Source organism: Takifugu flavidus, chromosome 4 (assembly GCF_003711565.1).
Source record: "Takifugu flavidus isolate HTHZ2018 chromosome 4, ASM371156v2, whole genome shotgun sequence".
NCBI lineage: Eukaryota > Metazoa > Chordata > Actinopteri > Tetraodontiformes > Tetraodontidae > Takifugu > Takifugu flavidus.
Genome location: NC_079523.1, coordinates 14,283,064 through 14,305,998, shown reverse-complemented (window position 1 = coordinate 14,305,998; position 22,935 = coordinate 14,283,064). Strand labels below are relative to the sequence as shown.

The following is a 22,935-nucleotide window of genomic DNA, read 5'->3' as shown; positions in this document are numbered from 1 at the left end:
GGAAGAAACAGTCTCCAGTAATGGAACTTCTGATGGTGCATCCTCTGAAGCTGACAGCTATTCATCAGAGGGTGTCTCCAGTAGTGACTACCGTATTTTCACGACTATAAGGCGCACCTAAAAGCCTAGAATTTTCTAAAAAATCTACGGTGCGCCTTTTAACCCGGAGCGCCTTTTGTATGGATTACGGTAATATTGGTTAATCGCGGCTACCGTAGTCAGTAGGCGTGGCCGAGGTAACAGCAGTAAATTCAGTCCCAAACCATTTCTGTCTGTAAAGACCCCAAAATGGCTCCTTGCAAGAGACGCGCTTATGACGCAGAGTTCAAACTGAAGGCTATCAGTCACGCAGTTGAACACGGAAATAGAGCAGCGGCAAGAGAATTTAACGTGAACGAATCAATGGTGCGGAAGTGGAGGAAGCAACAAGACGACCTGCGCCAGGTAAAGAAGACTCAACGGAGCTTCCGAGGAAACAAAGCAAGAAGTGGATTAACAAAGGAACTGCAGCCGCTAGATATTGGTGTCAACGGGGCATTCAAAACTAGACTGCGAACTGCGTGGGACCGGTGGATGACGAACGGCGAACGTTCACCAAGACGGGGAGACAGCACCGAGCGTCATACGTCACTATCTGCCAGTGGATCGTAAACGCCTGGGCATCGACCGTGGTCCGAGCTTTCAGGAAGGCAGGGATTGTCACTGAAATGCCAGACAACACCAGCGACACCGACCCTGATGACGACTTTGACGAGACGGAGCCGGCCATGTTGGACGCCGTATTCGCACAACTGTTCAATTCGGACACCGAAGAAGAAGTATTCGAGGGATTCCTGGATGAGGAATGAACTGATAAAGTGAGCTTTATGTGTTTCTTTTGTGTGTTTACAACTTAACAAGGCTGGTCATACTGTGAATATGGACATTACCGTTTGAACAACGTTGTTATATTGCTATCGCTTTGCACTACTTCGAGAGTTCGAGTTACCGTATATTGTGTTTGCACTAACGTTTGATTTACCGCAACAGTATCAGACTAATTATTTTACGTGTTCCACTACGTGATAAAAATGTTGCACTAAATCGAAGATTTATTAAACTCCACTATCCACTTGTGATAAAAATGTTGCAACTGTTATAACTCGCTGTTATTAAACGAACTGTGTTACGCGAAAACACTACGTCACTCGGGAAAAATAATAAAACAGCTGTTATTCGTTTTGGGAGTGAATAGAGTTGTGAGAACGACGGTTTGTATTCTATTAATAAAGTTTGACTGACTTATCTGGCTGTTTTATTGACATTCCTTTTAGCGCAGCTCGATCTAGTGAACGCGTCATGAAACCACAGGCACTACGCAGTTTCTATGCTATGCGCCTTATAACACGGTGCGCCCTGTGTATGAAAATATTTCTAAAATAGGCTGTTAATTGAAGGTGCGCCCTATAATACGGCGCGCCTTATGGTTGTGAAAATACGGTACTCTGATGCCACCACGTCTGAAAACAGCAGCAAATCACCTTCTAAAAAGAAAGGCGTGTTTAGGGTAAAAGTCTCTAAATGGTTTGCCAAAGTCTGCAGGCATATAAAGAGTGTATTCTGTAGCTGCATGGAAGTCAACTGTGTTGAATAGTGTGTGAGTGTAAGGACTTGTGGGTGTGCTGTCTGTGCTTGAATTATTAAAGAAGATATGGGATAAGCTAAAGTATTCACCGGGTAAGCTAAAGTTATGAAGCTCGAAATGGTTATATTTCAAAGTCTTATGGTTCTAACGTGCCCAGATTCCATAGAATTGGACGGCGCTAAGCAGTCCAAAACGGGTGGTTCTGATCGCGAATCTGTGTGGGGGGAGGGGTGGAGCAGCTCCAGCCAGTGGGTGTGGGAGGGGCTGCCTGTGTGCGTCACATTCATCGGGAAAATAACACGATTTCAAATGGCAGCTTTCGAATTTCCCATTGTACGTAAACCCACCGCCATTTCAATTGATCCAGTCCCTCCCTCGCGCTTCACTCCATTTGGCGCTTCATGTAAGTACAAATCTTCTACATCGCTCTACTACAGTAGAGTGGCAGAGAGGTGCAAAACACTTTTACAAGCTGCTGAAACAAATTTACAAATGACAAAACACTTTTACAAGTGGCTGAAACAAATTTACAAATGACGAAACAATTTTACAAGTCGCTGAAACAAATTTACAAATGACGAAACACTTTTACAAGTGGCTGAAACAAATTTACAAATGACGAAACACTTTTACAAGTCGCTGAAACAAATTTACAAATGACAAAACACTTTTACAAGTCGCTGAAACAAATTTACAAATGACAAAACAGTTTTACAAGCAGCTGAAACAAATTTACAAATGACGAAACACTTTTACAAGCAGCAGAAAAATTTTTACAAATGACGAAACACTTTTACAAGTCACTGAAACAAATTTACAAATGACGAAACACTTACAAGTCACTGAAACAAATTTACAAATGACGAAACACTTTTACAAGCAGCTGAAACAAATTTACAAATGACGAAACACTTTTACAAGTGGCTGAAACAAATTTACAAATGACGAAACACTTTTACAAGTCGCTGAAACAAATTTACAAATGACGAAACACTTTTACAAGCGGCTGAAACAAATTTACAAATGACGAAACACTTTTACAAGCGGCTGAAACAACAACAAATTTACAAATGACGAAACACTTTTACAAGCGGCTGAAACAAATTTACAAATGACAAAACACTTTTACAAGTCGCTGAAACAAATTTACAAATGACGAAACACTTTTACAAGTCGCTGAAACAAATTTACAAATGACGAAACAGTTTTACAAGCAGCTGAAACAAATTTACAAATGACGAAACACTTTTACAAGCAGCTGAAACAAATTTACAAATGACAAAACACTTTTACAAGTCACTGAAACAAATTTACAAATGACGAAACACTTTTACAAGCAGCTGAAACAAATTTACAAATGACGAAACACTTTTACAAGTGGCTGAAACAAATTTACAAATGACGAAACACTTTTACAAGTCGCTGAAACAAATTACAAATGACAAAACACTTTTACAAGCGGCTGAAACAAATTTACAAATGACGAAACACTTTTACAAGCGGCTGATGAAACAAATTTACAAATGACGAAACACTTTTACAAGCGGCTGAAACAAATTTACAAATGACAAAACACTTTTACAAGTCGCTGAAACAAATTTACAAATGCACAAAACACTTTTACAAGTCGCTGAAACAAATTTACAAATGACGAAACACTTTTACAAGCGGCTGAAACAAATTTACAAATAACATTTTTTTAACGGAAAGGGAATTACCGACCCTTGGTACAGTTGGGCCAATGGATGCGTTCCGTCGGTGCAGCTGGTAATTCCCATTACGGTTGAAAAAGGAGCCAGCCAGGAGGTGCAAAACATTTTTACAAGTGGCCAAAACAAATTTACAAGTTACCTTTTCAGCCGGAAAGGGAATCACCAACTGTATCAACTGTTGAAGCGGATAAGGAGTTCATGGTGATGCAGGATGGATGGTAGGCAAGTGGCCTTTTGCCCGTTTTGTGGCGAACATTTGAGCAGATTGACGCCGTTTTGTGGTTTCTGTGGTCGGTCTTTGGCGTTTTTAGATGCCGAAGCCCAGATGGAAGGACCAGCCGCACAGGGGACGTCAGGGGACGGACCAGACCTGCTTCAGCAGTGCATAAAGTACTTTCATGAGGGCCACTCTTACGATATAATCGTGGACATGATGTCAAGTTTACAGTGTGCACATCAGCTTGAGTCCTGGTGGTCCACATTCATTCATTCACTTATACATATGTATATGCTTAAAATTATCATTTATTTTACCAATTTCCATAGGAGTCAGTTCTGGATGGAGCTATTTGCAGACCTTAGAGACGCCGGATACTTCAACGGGAGTCATGAGCATCAGCGTCTACTGAGATACTGCTTTGGTGATGTTGTTCAGAAGGACTTGGATGAGTGTGTTGGATTCTGGAACAGTCACAGGATCCGGCCCTCCAAAACAGCATCATGTCCAGGAGGAGTGCCCAATGAGCTCTACTACTTACCACACCGGTAATATTTGATGGTAGATTGTCTGCATTTATTTGGTTTTTCAAATAAATGTAATAATATCTTCTGTGTAACATAGGTTGACTCCAGAGACTGTGGATTTCAAATTGAACAGACTCAACTGGATGCTTTTCCTGAGGCTCCCCTGACAAGAGCTCCATGTGGGGATGCAAACATGCAGGAGTACCTGGACTTGGCCATGCAGAGCAATCATTTACAGAAGGCAGAGTACTGGCAGTCTGCAACTGAGCTGTATCTGAAACTAAAAGAAATTACTCAGCTATGAGTTGAAAATACATTTATTAGAAAGGTGTAACTTGTACACAAAGTGTCTTCATTTGTCACCCGCAGCATCATTATTTTAAAGTGGGAAATATGAATAAACATAATGCTTAGTAATGAGCATGGATTTCCTTTTTTTAATAGATACAATCCTGAACTACTAGTGTTTCATGAACAGAACAGTTTCAGAATGATGGATCTAAAACTGCCCCCCCGCCTCCAAAAAAACAAAACAGCCTCTTACTTTAACATCAAGGAAAAACACTTGCAACTGCACCTTTAGGTGCACCAACGGCATAACAATAAACATTTTAGAGTCCAAGCTCCAGGGGTCATCCAATATGGCTTATAAACAGCCAAATCCTGGACTATTTTGAATTCCAAAGTCCATTTGTGTCTTAAACACACTGTATGACTCCAGGAGTGGTCATTTCAACACATTTGAACATGTATTTGCCATTGGGAATGGAGAGTCATCCAGGAACTCTATTCGTGGCAACGGTTCCAACCCAGAAGGAGGAAGTGATGTCAGCCCTGTTGTAAACATCAAAATGTCTTCTACAGACACAGCAGCCTCGCCTTCTGGATGTGGTCTGGATACAAAAGGACATAAGTTCCTTCTGGAGTGTCCCGGTTAAATGTCCTCATCTTCTGGACGGCCTGTTTCAGGATATCAGGTGCTTCTACTTCTGGGTCTACAAATAACGGGAGTGTTCTCCCTCTTAGAGGTTTTAGAGTAGTCCCATTTGGCACCATCATTCCAATGTTTATCTAAAAAATGAAAAAGGTACGGTTAATTTCATGTACTATACAAAGTAACACAAAAGATTATACATACACCAGTGTTTCCCATTAATTATGGAGAACATGGAGGGAACATGTTCTAATTTACGTCAACAGTTCCATAGTTAGCCGAACATGACTGGAAACTACCCTCCAGATACAGTAGTTGCACTGTCGTGCCCAGGTGCTTCAGCAAAGCGTCTCATCTTGCACGAGTGCTACATGCTTTAAAATCTATGCAGATTCCTGTCTCAAATATATAAGTTCTCTTACATAGATCTATTTTTGAGTTACCCCGAGTCAGACAGTTGAGTGATAAGCTAATACAGCCAGTACAACAGACCTGGACGTGTTTTCGCTCTTTAGCCCGAAGTCTTCCTCTTGGCCCCTAGTTATAAGACTGACGCTCCTTGGATTTGGAATTTCTGTACTCCAGGAACTTCTTCTATGCTGGGAAATTAAAGCCAAATTTACAGAAAGTTGCAGCTGCTAACCAGTGGTACAGCTGATTCAAGTTGTACGTACTTCAGATAGCGACGGCTATGCTACACTTACTTTGCTTAGCATTATCCAGCTGTTGAGATATCCCCTGTGCGGCTGGTCCTTCCGTCTGGGCTGCGGCATTTAAAAACGCCAAAGAACGACCACAGGCAACACGAAACGGCGTCAATCTGCTCAAATTTTTCCACAAAACGGGCAAAAGGCCACTTGCCTGCCGTCCATCCCGCGTCACCATGAACTCCTTATCCGCTTCCGGTTCAACTGTTGATACAGTTGGTGATTCCCTTTCCGGCTGAAAAGGTAACTTGTAAATTGTTTTGGCCGCTTGTAAAATGTTTTGCACCTCCCGGCTGGCTCCTTTTTCAACCGGAAAGGGAATTACCAACTGCACCGACGGAACGCATCCATTGGCCCAACAAAGGGTCGGTAATTCCCTTTCCCGTAGAAAAAGTTATTTGTAAATTGGTTTCAGCCGCTTGTAAAAGTGTTTTGCACCTCTCGGCCACCGTATGATGGGGTAGCTGGCTAATGTATTATGTCTATCAACTCCTACACATAGGAACTTGTGTGTGTGCTTCATGAATATCTTTTCTCAAATTTAGGACAATAGCTGACAATCATATCATATTTTATTTTTTATTCACCAGAGTAGAAACACAATGAGACATATACACATCGACGTATTTCAGAAGAAGCAATGGAAGATGTTCCTCAACAGTCTGACCAGTCGGCCAAAAAGGCCACACTTCTCTGAGCGGAGGTCAGGCTGGTTGTTGTCAGTGCTCCCCTCTGATTCCACATCCAAACAAACTGAAATTGAGTTCATGTTTCCCTCACAGTCGCCGTAACCACTGTGTGTGGAGCTGGTTTCCAACTGGACATCGATAGCCAAGTCACTGGGAAATTCAATTACACAGGCGTCCCCCTCCTGTGCTCCTGGCTGCCTTGAAGAAGACTCCAAACTTACATCCCTCCAGTGCTCATCAGGGCCTGGGAGGCTGACAGCATTGTTCTCCAGTGGACCCTGAGGGGAGCTCTCATTGAGAAAAGGATGCTGCAGGACCTCCAGCGGTGTGATGCCTTCATCCTGGTCAAGCTGCATCATCCTTTTAAGCAGGTCCGCAAACAGGTTTTTGTCCTCCGGGTCTCCATGAGCCATGATCACTGGTGCATCCTCCAGTCTGATGCTGGTGAATGTCTGGGCCTGGAGACCTGTTTCTTCCTCATATTCGCTTGGTGTCTTGAACCTCCAGCGATGTTCACCGTCGACTTGCTCGCAGAAGTAAGATGCAGTGTCCTTCCCCCGGTCCAGAATCTCATCTGACGGCTGGCCGTGACACTGGATGATTTGGCTCAGCTCATCGGATTCCTCTTCCTTTAATAAAATGGTGGACGCTGTAGCGACTTCCACAGGTGTTGCACCAGTAGACCATATATCTATTGCTTCTGTGGGGGGGTGGATGCCCAGCCTGGAGCTCTGTATCCTGTAGCTTGAAAACAAGGACCGTCTCCACTTTGAAATGCCAGGCCAAAGTTAAGGAGACGAACTCTGATTGGCTGTTGTCTCCGGTCCACAATCATGATATTTTCAGGCCTGATGTCAGCATGAACAATCTTGAAGGAGCGCAGATGCTGCAGGGCCGTTGCCACCTGCCGAATGACTGATTTCAACTCTGGAATGAGGAGGCCTTCTCCTCTGGCCTTGACATAGTTGTGCAGGTCCTGATCCAGAAGCTCAGAACTCATGCACATGTGATCCTGCTATGTGAAGCTCTCCTTCCACTTTAGGATATTGGAGGTGTCCGGATCCAAACTCCGCAGCTCTTCAAGGATGACCAGCTCATTTTTCTCTACAGGAAGACCAGGAAACTTCTTAATAATCTTCACAGCCTCCATCTCACAAGTTTTAGTACTGAAGCATTTGCTCACATGACCAGATGCACCCTCCCCCAGCAAGTCCATCACCTGGAGGGACTCTGAAAGGAAAGTTCCTATCCTGAGGTCGGGCTCCTCTAAAAATGCAGAGGGGTCATCCATGTTGTTTGACATCCTGTTTATGGCCATTTTAATGTTTCAGTTTGCTCAGCTGTTGAATCGTTTGCTACAACCTCTGCTACGATACTCTCCTCTGCTACGATAATGCTCTCCTCCGCTACAATACTCTCCTCTGCTACAATAGTCCCCTCCGCTACAATAATAGTCCCCTCCGCTACAATACTACTCCCCTCCGCTACAATAATACTCCCCTCCGCTACAATAATACTCCCCTCCGCTACAATAATACTCCCTTCTGCTAATTTCTGCTCTCGTGTATGTTTCTACCTTGTTGCTATAGCAACCCTGCACCTGGGCTAATTTTGGAGTGCATTAGTCCTTACTGGGGCTGCTCACCTTTTTAAATTTTCACCTTTTTAAATATTTTCTCCTCATTCAGTCAGTAGAATCCTGCAACAGCTTTTACAGATCAAATGTTTTAGTGAACCTCTGTTGTTCAAACCGGATCTTTTGCAGGATTAGAATGTTAAGTGACACAAAGATTTCAGCACCCATCAACCCCCCCCACTGGTGGAGGGGGAATTCAACACTTACATGAGTCCACCACATTTGAGAGTGTAATCCAACTAACAGACTGGTTGGAACATATCTGCTAGTTATAAACTGAAAGAAAAAAAAGGTAAATCTTACTGGTTTTTGTGGCTTTACATTGACCTTCATGCAAAAATCATGAAATTGACCTTTTAGCATGTTTCCTTGTTGCATCACCAACATCTGTTTTTCTGCCTGTCTGTTAAAGTATAAATAACTCAAAAAGAACAAAGATGGTATTAAATGAAATTGAACTTGAAAAGTCACCAGAAAAGCCACAGTGCTCAGATGATCATGTGATAAACTGGCGACGCAATCTTATTACCTGATGTGATTATCTTCTCCATAAGTTCTGGACCCTCCTGAGCCAGTCACACGGTGGTACCAGGAAATGTGATTAAATGCCTACGCACATTTTTAGCACATGCATAAGTCAGTTCCAGTGATACAAGGGTAAGTGAGAAGCTTGTGATACACATTAAATTTACAGTAAATTTCCACAGGTCTCACTGGATTCTGCCTTGAACACTTTCCCCTTAAAGGATTTGATGTCTCAAATATTACATCTAATTAATGATACACAGTTCTCAGTAGAATCAGCTATGTAGTGGGAGTTAGCTGTGCTGTGTGGCTTGATATGTCTCTTTAAATGTTTCAAAAACCTATAACCTCACTGATATCAAATAGAAATAATGTCACTCACTAGTCTTTGCTCTCCACTGTTCTCAGGTGCCCCATTGTTATAAAGTCATGCTGCAGGGCTTTCTCAGGAGAGATTCTCTGACGCTCATCAAAGTGGAATAACTTCTTCAGGAGGTCATAAAGAGCCCTGCGCTCCTTCATTTCATTTTGGTCATTTGTTGGATTGGCCTGCCATTGGAATCAGTGATTTAATACAAAGATAATCAATCAGGAACAATGACATTAATTATAACTGGTTAAAAAAAAAAAGAGTGCTTACCAAAACAATTGGTAACGTTTAAAGAACTTTTAAAACACTGGGGAACATCATATGATTTTATGAAGACAACATCTTGATATTCCATTGGTGACTGAAAGAAAAAAACAATCCATACACAGACATTATAACATAACAGTTTAAGATTAAAGATTTACTTTATTCATTCCCGAAGGGAAATTGAATTGTAATAGCAGCATAGACATGAAGGTATAGAACTATAGAATATAGACACAAATAGCAGGTGTATTTACAAAGTATAGAAATAGAATAAAAATAAAATACAAATAAGATTAGAATGTAGGCAGAGATAAAAACAAGAATATATATGTTTTATTATATATATAAAAATATAGAATAATCTAGAAATAAGATTAGAACATAAACATTCAACAATGATTGTAATTGAATGGGTTTGGAGGGCACCTGAACTGATGCATCTCATCCACCAGACAGAGCCGACTGTTGTGGTGAAAATGGTCCAAGAGCTTCACAAAGTGTGCATGATTCACACGGAGACTGGAATGGATGCGTTCCAATATCACCTTCTGTGAAGGATCAACATGACTGATAAGAGACCAAAATATGGCCTAGAGAGCAATTGTTTTCAAGGAAGTGGTTATTGCCATTTTCAGAAAGAACGATTTCCAGGGGTAAATTATTTTTCCTTACTCCTCTTTGGCCACTTTTGAATTCCTTGATGAACTTGATCACCACAGTCGCTTTTGTATTTGTGTTTTGGCACCTGGCTACTTCACCAAATGCTCCTTCACCTATAATCTCCTGCACAACAAACCCAGACTTCCTGCTGTGTAGAACGTCACCAGCACTTACTGTAAAGAGACAATCACCATGGAGGGAAACCATTTAGTCAACATGAAAACCTCAAACACACAATTGAAGCATTATCCGTGTCCTTGTAATAACGGCAAGATGGAGCCGTCCAATCCTGGGATCTATATACTGATAGCTTATTTACAAATAGCATACAAGTGCTGGAATTGGGACCTGATCTACGATGCCAATCAAACCTACAAACCTGGCACCTGGTTGCAGCAATCGACAGCAGCTGTGTCAGGATCGGAACTTTTGATACATACGTCTCTGGCCCAAATTTCTCGGGGGTGCAGAGGAAAGTGCTCCACAACAGAGAAGTAGGGGATCCCTGAAATTACAAAAGGTCAAAGATCAGAAAGGTGCAATAGAACTGTGTGTATGAAGACAAAAGACAAGAAGTGCTTTAAAACAGCAATGTAAAATCTTCTCACCCATCCGTGCTGAGACACGATGGTCGTCCTGTCGGAGCAGGTTCTGCAGGGTGGCATCAGCACTCAGGCCCGGAGAGAAGCCGATGACAAACCCCTGGACACCACCACCAATCAATGATTGGAGACAGCTGGACCTCGGACAATGTGTTGAACCATGAATAAAGCTACAGAGATACCAACCCTGCTCCAGCCGCTGACCAGCCACGTCAACAGGAGCTGCAAATCTGCACAAAGCAAATGTGTCAGCATAGAATGAATGTTCAAACAGTAACAGGTCCCAGATTTTACTGGCCTTTATTCCAGCATACTTACCAACAAGAGCTGCAAAATCTCTGAAATCGTTTTATATCTGCAGAAAAGCGCATTTTAACGGCATTCACAAACTGTGTGTGCATAAACCAATCACATAAATGGAAGCATATGCAGAGATATCGACAGATGAATTACAGAAATGGGATCGATTTTCGAATGAGCCAATATTAGCAGCCACATGCCAATACCGATTATTAGCATTAGCCATTTGGAGTCACATGCAGATCTTAATGCCGACAATGGTTTAGGTTACTTTGCCTCCGCAATTAACAACTTAACCAGCACGATGGTAAAAATGTTAAAATAAAACGCTATTGATGTCAGACGGCGTTAATATCAATCACGGCAGAATGACCAGATATTAGCAACGTGGACCACGAGAGCGATGTAATGGAAACAACACAGAAGCGGTTAATTCTTTACACTGAGACACGGAATGATGTGATTGTGAAGCTTTAGCTTGAATTAGTTCATTTAGCAGCTGTGAAAGTCATTGAAACGAGCAGAGCGATGTAGAAGATTTGTATTTACGTGAAGCGCCAAATGGAGTGAAGCGCGAGGCTGGGACTGGATCGATTGAAATGGCGGTGGGTTCACGTACAATGGGAAATTCGAAAGCTGCCATTTGAAATTGTGTTATTTTCCCGCTGAATGTGACGCACACAGGCAGCCCCTCCCACACCCACTGGCTGGGGGCTGCTCCACCCCTCCCCCCACACAGATTCGCGATCAGAACCACCCGTTTTGGACTGCTTAACGCCGTCCAATTCTATGGAATCTGGGCACGTTAGAACCACAAGACTTCGAAATATAACCATGTCGAGCTTCGTAACTTTAGCTTACCCGGTGACGGAGAAACAACGAGTTAAACACGAAGCTTTTGTCAGTTCGGAGCCGTTTTCCCGCTCTGTTCTGCGTTGAGTTAATCGGAGATTTGAGCGGACCAGTCGGCGCTTTAGCTCGTTTTACGGGGCGCTGGTTAATTTAACGTCCTCACACCGACGATAACGGATTAGATTTACAAAATGATGTTTTTGTTTGTTTTTAATCAATCTATGAGCTTTTTTGTGCTGGATTCCACCTCTCCACCCAGTGAATCAACACACTATCACAATCCATATCTTCTTTAATAATACAAACCATAATTCAAGCACAGACAGCACACCCACAAGTCCTTACACTCACACACTATTCAACACAGTTGACTTCCATGCAGCTACAGAATACACTCTTTATATGCCTGCAGACTTTGGCAAACCATTTAGAGACTTTAACCCTAAACACGCCTTTCTTTTTAGAAGGTGATTTGCTGCTGTTTTCAGAAGTGGTGGCATCAGAGTAGTCACTACTGGAGACACCCTCTGATGAATAGCTGTCAGCTTCAGAGGATGCACCATCAGAAGTTCCATTACTGGAGACTGTTTCTTCCTCACATAGTGAGGTAGCATTGTCTACTGAGGTATCTACACAAGAAGTATCACTAATAGAATCTTCAGAGGACTCTTGTTGCGAGGACTCTATGTATTCCACTGGGCTCTCCGTGGATTTAGTATCGCTGATTTCCTTCTGTGAGGACTCACTCTCTTCTTCCACTTGGGACTCCGTATGTTTGGCCTTATTGGCCTCCCCTTCAGTGGACTTCCTGTTACTAGCAAGGCAGAGAAGCTCCTCTGAGAAATTAATGTCTTTTTCTGGTAAGGTCCCGATGATTTCTTTTTGTGAGGGCTCACAGTCTATTTCCTCTAGAGATTTTGTGAATTTTCCCTTCAAGGACATGATGGTTTCTACCTCGGAGGACTCGCTGGTTTCTGCTCAGAGGACTCGCTGGTTTCTGCCTCAGAGGACTCGCTGGATTCTGCCTTGAACACTTTTCCTTTAAAGGATTTGATGTCTCCTTTGGTGGGCTTCTTTTCCTTCTCCAAAGTCTTTGCCTCTTTCTGCGAATAGCTTCTTATTTCTGACTTAAATGAGTTCTTTTTGTTTCTCTTCTCATTTGAGTTATCAGCTGAAACCTCTGTGAACGCCAAACTGTTCATTTTTTCACACATTTTCAAGCTGCAAAAAACACATTGTGTAAATTAAAAAATGTACAATAACAAAATATGCTCCTTGATTTTTGTACAAACATTTGCACGTATTGGCCCAATTAATTTTTACAAGTTTCAAACTTAATTTTAATGCTAATGACCGGAAGGCTTTAACTGGTACAAATATTACATCTAATTAATGATACACAGTACTCAGTAGAATCAGCTATGTAGTGGGAGTTAGCTGTGCTGTGTGGCTTGATATGTCTCTAAATGTTTCAAAAACCTCTAACCTCACTGATATCCAATAGAAATAATGTCACTCACTAGTCTTTGCTCTCCACTGTTCTCAGGTGCCCCATTGTTATAAAGTCATGCTGCAGGGCTTTCTCAGGAGAGATTCTCTGACGCTCATCAAAGTGGAATAACTTCTTCAGGAGATCATAAAGAGCCCTGCGCTCCTTCATTTCATTTTGGTCATTTGTTGGATTGGCCTGCCATTGCAATCAGTGATTTAATACAAAGATAATCAATCAGGAACAATGAAATTAATTATAACTGGTTAAAAAAAAAAAACAGTGCTTACCGAAAACAATTGTGTTAGAGAATATCTAAAACACTGAGGAACGTCATTGAAGTTCTTTAAGTTAGCTGGACCATATTCAACTGGTGTCTGAAAGAACAAACCCAACAGTTAGTGAACATCCACTTTTCCTGCCCTCCCAGCATTTCAGCAGATAGGAAAAGGATTTGAGATGTTACACCCAAATTCAAATATCCTTGGACACTTGGAAATAGTATGAGTGAGTAACATATTTATGTTAGCAGTGGTGGATAAGATCAGGATCAAAGTGCAGAGAACATGTGCTCACCTTTAATCTCCATGAATAACCAGAATGGTTTGCCACCTTTAAATATCTGCTGGTGTACCTCCCAGCATTTAATATGTAGTTTGGGGGCATACCCAGTAGATCTATCATGTGTCTCATCTGTAAACCAAACATTCACAGTTGTTAAGAGGACATGCTCTCATTGCCTATAGATATTTTTGTCAAGTATACTTGCATTTTGATATGATGAGCAATTGCGGATGGTTTGAGGGTTGAATAAAAACAAAAGGATTTGGCCGACTCCCCAAATATCAAGTGGATACGAGAAGGGGAGACCGAGCATAATTTCTGGAGCCCTAAAAACACAAGTCAAAATCAAAAAAATGTTATAGGTACAAAATAAAAATAACTCAATAATAATATTACTGCAGGACAAATAACCTCAGTCCAGTTGCCTGCATGATGGTCCCTGTCTTGGCCTCATGGGTCCGAAGTGCCAGTCCAAAGTCTATTAGTTTAATTTTTAATCCTCTTTGGTCCACTAACATGATGTTGTCTGGTTTTAAGTCGGTGTGCAGGATTCCAAGTTTCTTGAGGTCTGATAGAGCCAGAAACAGCTGGAAGAAAATTAAAACTTTTTCAAATTAAAAGTAGGATGCTCTGTGATCAATTTATGCAAGTTGTAGAATATTATCACAGAAAGGTTTGCTAAATAATAGTTTACCTGCTTTGCAATTGGTCGAATTTTAGACACACACAGTGGTTTGCCTTTTCTTAATTGAAGAACATTAAAGAAGTCCATGCTCAGCATCTCATACACCAGACAGAGCCGACTGTTGTGGTGAAAATGGTCCAAGAGCTTCACAAAGTGTGCATGATTCACACGGAGACTGGAATGGATGCGTTCCAATATCATTTTCTGTGAAGGATCAACATGACTGATAAGAGACCAAAATATGGGCTAGAGAGCAATTGTTTTCAAGGAAGTGGTTATTGCCATTTTCAGAAAGAACGATTTCCAGGGGTAAATTATTTTTCCTTACTTCTCTTTGGCCACTTTTGAATTCCTTGATGAACTTGATCGCCACAGTCGCTTTTGTATTTGTGTTTTGGCACCTGGCTACTTCACCAAATGCTCCTTCACCTATAATCTCCTGCACAACAAACCCAGACTTCCTGCTGTGTAGAACATCACCAGCACTTACTGTAAAGAGACAATCACCATGGAGGGAAACCATTTAGTCAACATGAAAACCTCAAACACACAATTGAAGCATTATCCGTGTCCTTGTAATAACGGCAAGATGGAGCCGTCCAATCCTGGGATCTATATACTGATAGCTTATTTACAAATAGCATACAAGTGCTGGAATTGGGACCTGATCTATGATGCCAATCAAACCTCCAAAACTTAACGTGTATGGTACAGTACAATATTCCTGTTGGGAAAATCAGCAGTGACTCTGCTGCTGTGCCAACTGTGTCATGTGACCTCCTAAAGACAGGTTTTACATTATAAATACAGCTTGAAGTCTTACCTTTATTTATTGTTGATGGCATTATTTCTGAAATGAAAATTCAATTTGGTGAATATGTTGGTAATTGTAACAATTTATTAGTAATGTTGTAATCTCGTCAAGAAGATGCCGTCACAATGGGGCAGCTGAAGTACTGCCGTGGCTGGTGTACCACCAAAAAGGGAAGGAGGCAGGACCAAATCTAACACTAGACAATAACTACCACATCAAATTGCCATGCCATCAAAATGTCAGGTTGTTGCATTTACGATCATTTGAACAGGTCAAATTTTGTTAGGAGGAAATTTTTTAAATTACATAAACATCGAGAGCAGTCATGCTAAGATAGCTTCTCAAGCCTCCACTAGCCACCATACTTTTATTGCCTCACTGTACGTGCAAGTTTTTGGTACAGTATTGGGTGTTACCTCAGTCAGATCCAATCTAATGTTCTTAAAAGGTCTGTTATTGTTGCATTAATAGATTTTAGTTCACTTACTTTATTCAGCAGATCCATATACTTTTGTGTAGATATATATAAAATTATACTGCTTACAGTGACTGTCTGAGTTTGATGTGAAGGGTTGCCTTTTATCTTCAAAGTATAAGTGATATTAAAGTAATGGGGTATCCCCATCCTAAACAGCTAGTCAAGAAACTACCATCACAACCAAAGCTGAGGCTTGTCCTCTGTCAATGGACTTAATTACACCAGTAAAAAAATTAGGAATGCCAAGGCTAAGGGCTCATGGATGAACTTTTTGGTGGGTATCAGACTGAATGAATTTTAAGTCTTCAAGAGAATACTTTTATTTCACAGACTGCTTGATAGGACTAGGTGTTACAAGCTCTAAAAAAATTGACTGAGCACTTGCCTTGAGTGAGTTGTGGTAGATGAGGACCACATAGCGATGTTTTTGCCCATGCAGCACATCTTCAGTTGTACACCCAAGCTTCAGTGGCTGCTTTGGCCATTTATCTCAAGACAGACTTACCTGGGGCAGGTTTACCACAGGCTGAGCTCATTTGGGTGTGAATAAGTGGTCAGTTGCTCCCCATGGCTTCACAGGCCCGGCCAGAGACTGTACTTATTTTGTCACTGCCTGCTCTTCTGCTCTCGTGCTGAGGTGGAAAATTCCACTCACTCTGCCACGCCCCTCCTCCACACCCATTTGATCAGCTTTAATCATTTTCACCTGTTGCTCCCTCTTAGGCCTATTTAAGGCACTGCTGGACATCCATGCCTTGCCAGATTGTTATTGCTCCATGTCTGACTTTCCAGCAGTTTGATTGGCCTTATTGGTTTTGACCCTGCCTGCCTTGGAATTTTCTTCTCTATCGATGCCCTGGTAAACCTGGCAACCTTCTCTCCCTGTTCAAGAGTTTTTTGCCTTGTGTTTGTTTGGACTTGCCCTCTTGTGGTGTGGTGTTTTTTGCATGCAACAGAGGTGTGATATTCCTTCAGTGCTGTTACCTGCAAGTTTTTAATAAAGCCTTTCTTAAAACTGTCCAGAACTGCTTTGTTGTGAGTGGATCCCACCACACCTGTGTCAGATCATGTGTGCTTTTTCATTTTTGTCTTTTGGGCCAAAAACTGTTGGAGGACAAAGCTTGTCTCTCATTGTTGGAGGTTTGTCTTAAGAGTGAGCATAAGTTCATAGAGCTGGTGATGGTCCTGTCCTCTCCCTCCAACAGCACCACAAGATCATAGAAGATCTGCAGTGCATTAGTGAGGAAGGATAGGAAGACCTGTAGCTCAAGGGGATTCTGTTCACCATCCTGATCAATGCCAACAACAGGTGCATCAGAGGGGCAACAATGAGATGTGAATAAGTGGTCAGTTGCTCCCCATGCCTTCACAGGACCAGCCAGAGACTGTAGTTTTTTGTCACTGTCTGCTCTTCTGCTTCTTCTTCTGCCCCTCCTCCACACCCATCTGATCAGCTTTCATCATTTTCACCTGTTGCTCCCTCTTAGGACTATTTAAGCCAGTGCTGGACATTCATGCCTTGCCAGATTGGTATTGCTCCATGCCTGACTTTCAAGCACATAGTTTGATTGGTGTAGTATCTGAAGCCTGTGTATTGATCCCCAGTAGGCCCTGTTTCCTAATTTCTGAAGATCTTAACTCTTTTTCAACCATCCTGACACCATTTCCATCAGGTTCCACATGAGTCCTGTCACCAGTGCTCTCATATGCTTGTGATACAACGCTTTGTTATTCCCCAAGGGGGAATTGCTGTCTCCCGGGTTCTCGCTTTACAGTTGGAATCTATACCATGTGGTTGATCATATTGTGTCATGAGATCCTCAGAAGGGAATATGTTTACTTAACCATATAAAAGGGGCTACTGAAGTAAACACTTGGGAGATCTTCACCATCGGGACCACGAAACCTCCCTCGGACAATCTGCAGTGTTTTCAATTGATGCCTGACTGTTCTCTCCAATAAACATCTCTCATAACCAAGTCGGTGTCTACGAAGATTCCTTTTTCATCAGCACATCTGAACTATCACCAGAAGAAATTTACCACATTGGCCTTCTTGGTTTTGACCCTGCCTGTCTTGGACTTTTCCTCTGCGTCTCTGCCCTGGTAAATCTGACAACCTTCTGGTCCCGACTAAGAGTTTTGTTGTGTGTTTGTTCGGACCGTTGCCCGCCAGGGATTGTGGTTGTGAGAGTGAAGTTTTGTCACCCGTGCTGTTCTTCACTCTTATGTTAAGACTCAGACAAACCACGCAAACAACTGGAGTCCTTGCAAGGGAGAGTCGAGCAGCAGTTCAAGCTTCCTCTGTCAACTCTGCTCGTCTGCTGCTCGCTCGCCTCTTTTATTGGTGCAAACAGGGTATGTGTGAAACAGGATCTCATGACTCCTTATCTTTTAACTACTTCTCCCATCTTTACAACTTCTCTCATCTTAATGAACAGGATAACTTCCCCCATCTTTACAACTTTTCTTATCTTAACAAACAGGATACATCTGGGAGCTGGTTTTGGTTGTAAGCAGCTTCAGCACTTTTGTTAAACATTCACAGCATTCCTCAAACACTTAAAATCTACACATCATAGCATTTAGATGATAATAGTAATGATAATAATTCTTCTCAAATGGTGTGTTTTCTCCATTCCTGGGAGGCCCGTGATTACTTGTGTGCTGTTAACTTCAAGTAGTCACTAAAGCCGTTCATTAAAACTGTCCGGAACTGCTGTGTTGCAAGTGGATCCCACCACATCCGTGTCACTTTTTACCTACTGTAGAGAGATCTTTGATGGTCTTACTCTGGGTTTGAAATTGGGTGTCTTGCTCCATAGGAAGCCTAGTTGTGGAGCAAACGATGAAGCCCACTGTAGCCCACCACCACTGGGCACACCTTCCTCATCCGACCTGGTTCCTCTGCTTTAGCAGCCAGGTGGTTAGCGTATGGCAGCTTTTTCTTTTCATATGCCTCATCAGCGGCATCTTCCCAAGGGGCTGTCAACTGAGTGATATACACATAGCGACAAGAATTGGTCCAGAGAACCAAATCTGGGTATAGGTTGGTCCCTGCGATTTCTATGGGGAAAGTGAATGTCTCGCTTAGGTCCACATGCCTTTCCCAATCTTTCACTACATTTAGTCAACTGGAGTCAAGCAGTGGAACCTTAGTTAGTCTTCCCTTCCTGCTCAAAGGGTGTCAGGGAGAGGGAAGTTTTTATAGTATAGCACTTTTACTCTGCTGAACTCAGTTGCAGCCCCTATGTATTTGAATATTTGTTTGTGACTCCAGGTCAGTGGTTCTAACCTGGGTTTGATCGAACCCTAGGGGTTCGGTGAGTTGGTCTCAGGGTTTCGGTGGAGCCTCTGCCGCGGAGGTCAAGACACAGCGACTCATCATGTCTATATGCGATGACATGCCCCGCTTGGCGATCACTGGCTGCAGATGATCACGTGACATCGCTTGGCCAATCAGTGCTGCGAGGTATTTAGTGTACTCAGGAGTGACCCAACGTGTGAATGTCATCGTAGTACCTCGTGTAATTACTTTCTTCATATTTTAATCCATATTAACTATGTCGAGCAAAAAAAGAAAGTGGTCGGACGAATATGTACAATATGGATTCTCATGTATCACGGAACGGGATGGGAGTCAGCATCCTATCTGCATGATTTGCAATGCCAAGTTGAGCAACTCTAGCCTCGCACCGGCAAAACTAAAGGAACACTTGGAGAAGCCTCATGGAGATGGGGAATATAAGAACACAACGCTTGCTGAATTCAAGGTAGAGAGAGCCAGATTCGATGATAAGGCCACTTTGCCTCTTGGATTTGTACCCATTAACAAACCGATCCTCACAGCATCATATGAAGTTGCGTACCTGATCGCAAAGCAGGGCAAGCCACACACCATTGGTGAAACACTTGTAAAACCAGCTGCGTTAAAGATGGCAAATCTGATACTCGGAACCAAAAATCTGAGTTTATTCTCATTTTAGCGTACATGGCTGATATATTTGCAGCTCTCAATCACCTTAATCAGCAGGGGTGGAGTCAAATCAAATCAAATCAATCTTTATTTATATAGTGTCTTATACAATCAAAATTGTTTCAAGGCGCTTTCCGGAATCCCAGGGCCTAACCCCAGACAAGCAACAGTTGCAAGGAAAAACTCCCCTTTAACAGGAAGAAACCTTGAGCAGGACCAGGCTCATGTAGGGGGACCCTCCTGCTGATGGGGGGGCTGGGTAGAGAGAGAGGAGAAGTGGAGGAGAGGAGAGGAGAGGGAGGGGGAGAGGAGAGGAGAGGGAGGGGGAGAGGAGAGGAGAGGAGAGGAGAGGAGAGGAGAGGAGAGGAGAGGAGAGGAGAGGAGAGGAGAGGGAGAGGACACACACAAAATACACTATACAATGGGTCAGCGGGGCCGGAGGTCATCATGCAGCTCCGAAGGCAGCGATACCTGTAAATGAATGGGGGGGGGGAGAAGCAGAAAAACTACATAGCAATCAGCGTAACTAATCTGCTTGATGAGGAGAGCAGAGGAGAGGAGAGGAAAGGAAACCATGACCCAGTGGGCTGACAGAGGCCTGTCAGGTGATCATGTTTCCGGATCCTGGCAGCCTCAGCCTATAACAGCACAGCTAAGATGTGACCTAACGATTAGACGACCCCCTAAGTATGATAATTTGTCTGTCTATGATAGTAACTGGAACTACAGAATTAGTAACAATAAGCTTTTTCAAAGAGGTAGGTTTTAAGTCTGATCTTAAAAGTTGCGATGGAGTCAGCCTCCCATACCTGATCAGGGAGCTGGTCCCATAGCAGGGGGGCCTGGTAGCTAAATGCTCGGCCCCCCATTCCACTCCTAGAAACTCGGAACCACAAGTAGACCAGCATTCTGAGAGCGGAGCGGTCTATTGGGCTGATAAGGTATCACTAGCTCCTCCAGGTAGGATGGAGCTAGGCCTCTGAGGACCTGGTAGGTCAAAAGAAGGGTTTTAAAAATTATTCTAAATTTAATGGGCAGCCAATGAAGCGATGCCATTACAGGAGTCATGTGACCTCTGTGGTCAATACCTGTCAGAACTCTGGCTGCAGCATTTTAGATCAACTGGAGGCTTCTTAAAGAGTTGTTTGGACACCCTGATAATAAAGAATTACAATAGTCCAGCCTAGAAGTAACTAAAGCATGAATTAACTTTTCAGCATCATACCGCGTCAGCAGCTTCCTGATCTTTGTGATGTTCCTCAGGTGAAAAAAGGCACTTCTAGAGACAAATTTAATGTGTGAGTTGAAGGAGAGATTTTGATCAAAAGTTACTCCTAGATTCCTCACAGAGAGACTAGATGTTAATGAGATACCATCTAGAGTGATCATGTGATCTAATCTATCCCTGAGAGGTTCAGGACCAAACACCATGACCTCAGTTTTTCCTGGGTTAAGGAGGAGGAAATTTGAAGACATCCAGGACTTTATGTCTTTAAGACAGGTCTGGAGCTTCACTAACTTCTGTCTCCTCTGGTTTCATGGATAAATAAAGGTGAGTGTCATCAGCATAACAATGAAAATGTATCCATGCTGCCGAATAATGTTCCCTAAGGGAAGCATGGACAAGGTGAAGAGGATTGGTCCAAGTCCAGAACCTTGAGGAACCCCATGGCTAACCCTACTGTATGAGGAGGGAACACCATGGACATGGGCAAACTGGTATCTATCAGATAAGTATGATCTAAACCAGTCTAGTGCTGTCCCTTTAATCCCAATCACATGTTCCAGTCTCTGTAACAGATGCTGTGATCAACTGGATCAAAAGCAGCACTGAGGTCCAGCAGAACCAGCATAGAGACCAGTCCATGATCTGAAGCTATAAGAAGATCATTATTAACTTTAATAAGTGCTGTTTCTGTGCTGTGGTGAGCTCTAAAGCCTGACTGAAACATCTCAAACAGGCTGTTCCTCTGCAGTTGCTCCAGTAACTGAGTCCCACCACCTTCTCAAGAACTTTAGAGATAAAAGGAAGGTTGGATATTGGCCTATAATTTGCTAAGACATCAGGATCCAGTGATGGTTTTTTAAGCAACGGCTAATCACTGCCACCTTGTAGGACCAGGTTACATAACCTGTCAGTCCAACAGTCCAACATTGGAGCCCTTCTTTGAGAGCAGCTTCACAATGCTCGTATCCAATAAACTGGCGTTTCTGGACAGTTTGATGAATTTCTTGGCAGGATGTCAGAATATCCTCCCAGTTTTGAGACGAGTCTCAATCATCCAGGTCAGAGTTATCCTAATAAGAGCTCTGCGTCCACTGGACGCGTCACATGCACCACCGAGACAACAGAGACCACAACCACCAGACAGAACCTTCCAGACAGAACACTTAGCACCGGCCCAAATCTGCACCATAGTGGAACCTGTGTTTGAACACCCACTACCTCCAGTACAGAGAAGGCCTCTACAGGCAGAACCACGGTGGTGCAACGGGCTCACCAGTATCTCCCATAGTTGCCAGTCTACAGTATACTGGGAGAAGGTTGAAACCCGAGCCCGCCATCCTTCACAGGAACCGGCCCAAGCCCCTGGTTCAGATATGTGGACGACACCTGGGTCAAGATTCTAACAAAGAACTGAAGGCGTTCTCAACCACAGATGATTACGTCACATTCATCTGGCCTTCCTGGACTGTGCAGTGAAGATGGACACAAAGCTCAGCATCGAGGTCCACAGAACACCCACACACAGATCAGCACCTCCCATTGGACTCTCACCACCCACTGGAACACAAGTTGGGTGGAATCAGAACCCTATAACAGGGCTAAAGAAGTAGCCACCACAACCCCAGGCAGGAAGAAGGAACAGGATCATCTCAAAACATGTGGTTACCCAGACTGGGCCTTCAGAGACCTGCAAACAGGAGGATACAAGCACCACCGCGTCTCTATTTAAAAAAAGGATATAAAAAAGTTTATTGCGAGTTTTGTTCAGTAACATTCAACTGCTGTTGTTTGTATCAACTATTTAGATAAAAGAATGTAATTTGCGTAGTAGCTTGGAAAGCAGTGTATTAGCTTTAGCCTTAAAGTTAATACACCGATGACACGCCACAAAGACGTGAAAGCCCCCAAAACACATTTAAAGGTGGATGGAATGTGAAACAGCACAGAAAATTATCATTATTTTTATAATTGACCACTGACTGTAGTGCACCTCACTGTCCACTAGAGGGAGACAGTAACGCATACATTTCTATTAATCTAATTTAAGTCGAACTCTGCTGCTATAATCGCTGCTGACCTT

The 22,935-nt window shown here is 42.8% G+C and overlaps 1 protein-coding gene and 1 long non-coding RNA gene across 10 annotated transcripts in view; both read right to left on the bottom strand.

Moving 5' to 3' along the window:
* Nucleotides 1–4,381: 4,381 nt before the first annotated feature.
* LOC130523767 (uncharacterized) lies at nt 4,382–9,795 on the bottom strand. Of its 9 annotated transcripts, none has more exons than XR_008949998.1 (6): nt 9,635–9,795; nt 9,212–9,302; nt 8,954–9,120; nt 5,719–7,514; nt 5,507–5,613; nt 4,382–5,151 (listed from the first exon to the last, which is right to left on the bottom strand). It is a non-coding gene; the product is annotated as an uncharacterized LOC130523767 (long non-coding RNA). The 9 variants fall into 9 exon arrangements; XR_008950000.1 differs by having other exon boundaries at nt 9,218–9,302; XR_008950004.1 differs by lacking the exons at nt 8,954–9,120; nt 9,212–9,302; nt 9,635–9,795 and adding exons at nt 7,594–8,118; nt 8,254–8,322; nt 8,400–8,947.
* Nucleotides 9,796–13,789: 3,994 nt separating this feature from the next.
* The window catches only part of LOC130523762 (homeodomain-interacting protein kinase 1-like), a 55,372-nt gene continuing 46,226 nt past the window's right edge, over nt 13,790–22,935 (bottom strand). The window contains exons 5-8 of the mRNA XM_057029277.1: nt 14,689–14,849; nt 14,370–14,564; nt 14,087–14,262; nt 13,790–14,001 (exon numbers count right to left, since the gene is read on the bottom strand). Of these exons, the coding sequence (XP_056885257.1) occupies nt 13,845–14,001; nt 14,087–14,262; nt 14,370–14,564; nt 14,689–14,849 (689 nt within the window). The 3' untranslated portion in view covers nt 13,790–13,844. The remainder of the gene's footprint in view (nt 14,002–14,086; nt 14,263–14,369; nt 14,565–14,688; nt 14,850–22,935) is intronic.